This window comes from Cyprinodon variegatus, unplaced genomic scaffold (genome assembly GCF_000732505.1).
Source record: "Cyprinodon variegatus isolate N-32 unplaced genomic scaffold, C_variegatus-1.0 Scaffold2170, whole genome shotgun sequence".
In the NCBI taxonomy this organism is placed as follows: Eukaryota; Metazoa; Chordata; class Actinopteri; order Cyprinodontiformes; family Cyprinodontidae; genus Cyprinodon; species Cyprinodon variegatus.
In genome coordinates this window covers 25,598-29,765 of record NW_015152623.1, presented here as the reverse complement: position 1 = coordinate 29,765, position 4,168 = coordinate 25,598, and the positions used below count along the sequence as shown (strand labels likewise).

General features: G+C 44.2%; 1 protein-coding gene across 1 annotated transcript in view; it reads right to left on the bottom strand.

Annotated features, from left to right (window-relative positions):
• Nucleotides 1-613: 613 nt before the first annotated feature.
• Nucleotides 614-4,168, bottom strand: part of ints8 (integrator complex subunit 8) — a 14,753-nt gene continuing 11,198 nt past the window's right edge. The window contains exons 21-28 of the mRNA XM_015405352.1: nucleotides 3,471-3,532; nucleotides 3,250-3,368; nucleotides 2,710-2,813; nucleotides 2,196-2,246; nucleotides 2,027-2,100; nucleotides 1,887-1,951; nucleotides 1,764-1,807; nucleotides 614-1,662 (exon numbers count right to left, since the gene is read on the bottom strand). Coding sequence (XP_015260838.1) covers nucleotides 1,546-1,662; nucleotides 1,764-1,807; nucleotides 1,887-1,951; nucleotides 2,027-2,100; nucleotides 2,196-2,246; nucleotides 2,710-2,813; nucleotides 3,250-3,368; nucleotides 3,471-3,532 — 636 coding nt within the window. The 3' untranslated portion in view covers nucleotides 614-1,545. The remainder of the gene's footprint in view (nucleotides 1,663-1,763; nucleotides 1,808-1,886; nucleotides 1,952-2,026; nucleotides 2,101-2,195; nucleotides 2,247-2,709; nucleotides 2,814-3,249; nucleotides 3,369-3,470; nucleotides 3,533-4,168) is intronic.

Below are 4,168 nucleotides of genomic sequence, written 5' to 3'. Positions count from 1 at the left end.
AGAAGCTGAATTAGCAGTTTTTTCCTGTTAAACACATTTTCAGCTGAATTTTCACCAGATAAAAATTCAGTGTTTAAAATTCGCTGTTAGAAAAAAGGCAGATTCCAAAAAGATCGTTTTTCTTCCACGAGTTGGAAGTGAAAAAATGAATTCCCTTCATTCTCTTCGCGTTTTAACCGTTTCCTTTTACTTCCTGTCTGTCATGATCACATTTCATTATTCTGAAACCTCTTTTCTCACCAGTTTTATCTTCCTAAACCCACAGGCGTAGCCAGAAATGTTTTATAAGGGTGGCCAGGCAATAACCAGTGTACACTGAGGGGGGGCCATAGTGGATCGGCACCAGAACCTCAAGGTCAATCTACACTGTTCAAACAGGAAAATTAAAGCAAAACATCCATATTTTCTAAATAAAGACAAACTAAACTTTCCTACAGCCTTAGCTGACAAATAGATGAAAATATTCAAACATCTGTGCTTTCTAAATTAAAGGTACAGTGGATAAATTCTTTCAGGTTTGAGTTTTGGGCAAACATCTTTTCCTTTGTCATTACTTACCTATTTTTATCAATAATCATTCTGCATAAAATTGATATTTACAAGCATTAATATCTACATAAACTGATTAATACATTTTTATTAAAATAGTTATTTATCTATGATTTCATTGAAGACTCCTTGATGATTTGCAGAGACACATTTTCTCTTTACCCAATAAAACAAAAACATTTATTTCTGCTTTAATTCTGTACCTTCATTTTTAATGTTAGTATATTGGTGAACATAATTCACCAGTTTTTGTTGTCAAGTAATTTTTAATTTATGAAAAATGTAAATTTTTTGAATGTTGACATTATTACTGCTTCCACTGTCTGTTTTAGAGGGAAATAAATAGTAGGGGGGGCCAATGATTGAATAAGGGTGGCAATGGCCCCCCCCAGGCCCCCCATCTAGCTCCGCCCCTGCCTAAACCTCTGATTATTTATTTTTCTGTGGTGAAACTTGAAGTTGTTTTTTTATAAAACAGCAGCTTTAAGCTGAAAACAGATAATTAGCACCTGATAAAAAGCGAGCAGACAGGAAACAGGAAGTGGGATTATGGACCCGAGTTCATCCGGAACAGAACCTGATGAAGGGTTGGATGGTCCTCAGAACTACGGCTAAACGCTGAGATTAAAACGATAAAACTGTGGAAATACGAGGAGGAAGACGTTCCTGAGAGAACAGCAGGCCTCAGATTATAATCCGGACTATTAGAGTTCTCCTTAAAATAAACATAATCTTTATAATCCAGGGAATAGTCAGACTATAATCTGGATCAGATTTGTTTCCTTTTAGACGCGTTTTAGGAGCCGGAATGATGTGAATCAGATTTCTGCTCTTATGAGGACGCGGCCGATCAGCCGTCGTCTTCCTGACTGAGCCGCGCCTCGCTGGCTCGTCTTCCACCGTCCGTCTGTGGATTAGAAATAACAGCAGCAGCTTCGTGGGTTTTCATCTTTATTTTCTGTCACTAAGCGAGTCCGGAGCGTTTATTAGACGTGTTCAGAAGTAGAGCTTAGCCATGGCCTGCAGGAACCTCTTCTTCCTCTTCTGAGCGGCCAGCTGCAGCACTTCCTCCGGGTTGCTGCTGTTCAGCTCCGTCTGTCCGATCGCCTTCACCTGAGCGGGAGGAGCAAACGGTTAAACCTGCTGCTTCCTGGTTCACATTGATCTCTGGAGGAAGTGATGTAACTAAGCCCCTCCTCCTCCTGCAGACTCACAGCGATCTGTCGCTTCTCCATCTCGCCTCGTTTGTGGTGAATGTCTGAGCTGAGAGTCAGGGAGGAACAGCATCAGCTCCTCTGAGGAGGCGCAGGAGGAGGAGTCAGAATCAGAAAGGATACGGGTGAGGTACTCCAGGATGGTGACGTCCCAGATGTAGTCGTAGAAGGAGTCCATGGCGTCGTGGCTGTGAAAGCGTCTGCGGTTAGTGACGGCTGAGGGGAACGGAGCGGCGGGGAATCGGATGTGGGCGGGGCTTTACCTGTTCTGCTCCTGGAGAGCTTTGAACGCCGTCATGTAGTCGACCTCCCGGAGAAACTGGCACAGAACCGCGACCTGGAGAGTCGGACAAGAAGAAGAAACGTTCAGCCGGAGGAAGAGAGACCGCCATCCCCCCCCCCCGATCAGACGTTAGAGCTGTGACCTCTGACCTGCGTGTGGCAGTTCATCATGGAGCAGCACTTGATCATCCGCTTCAGAACCTGAGGAACAAACTGGGCCGTTACGGTTCTGCAGGTCCGACCCACTGCGCCCCCTGCTGTTTAACTCCCATAATGCACCTCACAATCAGGAGCTTTCATCCAACTATGGAGTCAATTATCTTCCATTATTTTTGAAAAGAACGTTTCGTAAATTTAAATAATTAAAAAAGTTTAATCAAGAATTAAACTGAAAAATGTCTCCATAAAAAAAAGGTATTTTTTTCAATTTCTATTTTATTCATTAATGTTTTTTTTCATAAAATGTATTTTATCTCCTCAATTCAAAAACAAATGCACTTATTTAAAAAAAAACAACTTATCAAGATTTAGATTTTTTGCAGTGCAGGGGAAGGTCATTTAAGAAGGGGGTGATTGTTAAAAAACAAAGTCACCCCCCTCAACTGGAGCTCTGACTAGAAGGTGTGGTTTTATATCAGAAGCGGGAAGCGGTGTGAGGTTTCACCTGGTCAGTGTAAACGTCAGGAGGGACGGGTTTGGTGAAGAAGTCTGAGCAAACGGCTCCAGCCTGCAGGTAGAAGCTGAGGGCAGCTGAGTACTGATTGGTCACTGCAACAACATGTAGGAAGGAGATTCACCTTGAGGTGGAGATTCTCAGTTAAAAAAAAATCCACAAGACTTGGTTTCCAAAATGGCTGGATTAATTAATTAAACTTAATATGAACTTTGTTCTGAAAATGAACTTTTCAGAGGAATGGACCAGTATCGGGTACTGCAGGCCGATAACGACCTCAATAACTCCCATTATTAAGGGGTGGAGCTGGTTTTCCAGTTTCAATCTGCAGGTTTTCTAAGCCGTTAAAAGGCTTTAGTTCAGCATCTCTATAAAAGTCTGGAACTAAACGCTAATCCAGACATTTTCAATTAGGAAAGCTTCCAGGATGGGAAGCAGAACGTCTTCCAATATGGAAACAAAGTCCAGTGGATTGTGTTTAACTCTAACTTGAAGCGGTTTGATGGTCAGAAGGCTTCTACCGCCGCTCACCAAAGTAGATGTCCGCCTGCGTGACGAGCCACGACTGGCTGTTGGGGTTCAGCGTGAGGGCGTAGGTCACCAGCTCTTTGACCGTCACCGCCACGGCCTCCACGTCCACCGCCTGAATGCTGCTCGGCACAAACAGCAGGAAGCGGGTCAGAGACGCTGCAGAGCGACACGGAGGCGCCGTGCGACGCCGCGCTTCCCCCTCCCCCCGCGGTAAAACTCACTTTGGAAGAGAGGACGGCCAGATGGAGAGGTGCTCGGCGGTCACTTCGTTGACGATGTCGTCCTGCGGAGGAGGAAACAGCAGCTGAATCAGAGATGGACTGAAAAACGCCGTTTCATCACTCTATAGACAGGAAGTCATCCTGGACCCTAAAAACTGGATCATCTTCATCCGGATCCCTGCAGGAATCTTAAACATAAACCTGGATGGAGTCCGATGTCCAATGTCCAGTCATTGAATGTCTTATTCTGTTCAGTTAAAGCATCTTTGGACACAAAGGAACCTTCAGTGACGCATCCTTTCCATCGACGCATGGAGCAGCTTCTATAATCTGCAACATCCGTCTCTAGTTAAACAGACAGAGTGAGACCTCCTGCTGCAAAGATCATCTATAGAGGAGACCTGCGGCGGTCAGAGACGATGAAGAGGACAGACGTCTTCATCCCCTGATTTTTCTTCTTTTTCCCAGTGTTTTATTATCATTCCACCGTCAGAAAAACTAAATCCTCTCTGGATTAACTCCTCCCCTTGAGGAGCGGGTTTTATCATTTTAGTTCCAGCGTTTAGCTGTATTTCTGAGGACCCATCCGACCCTTCGATTGGTCCTTTCCTGATGAACTCGGGTCCATAAACTGACTTCCTGTTTCCTGTCCGCTTTTTATTTGGGGTTTTCAACCTAATAGTGTTTAACAACCTACA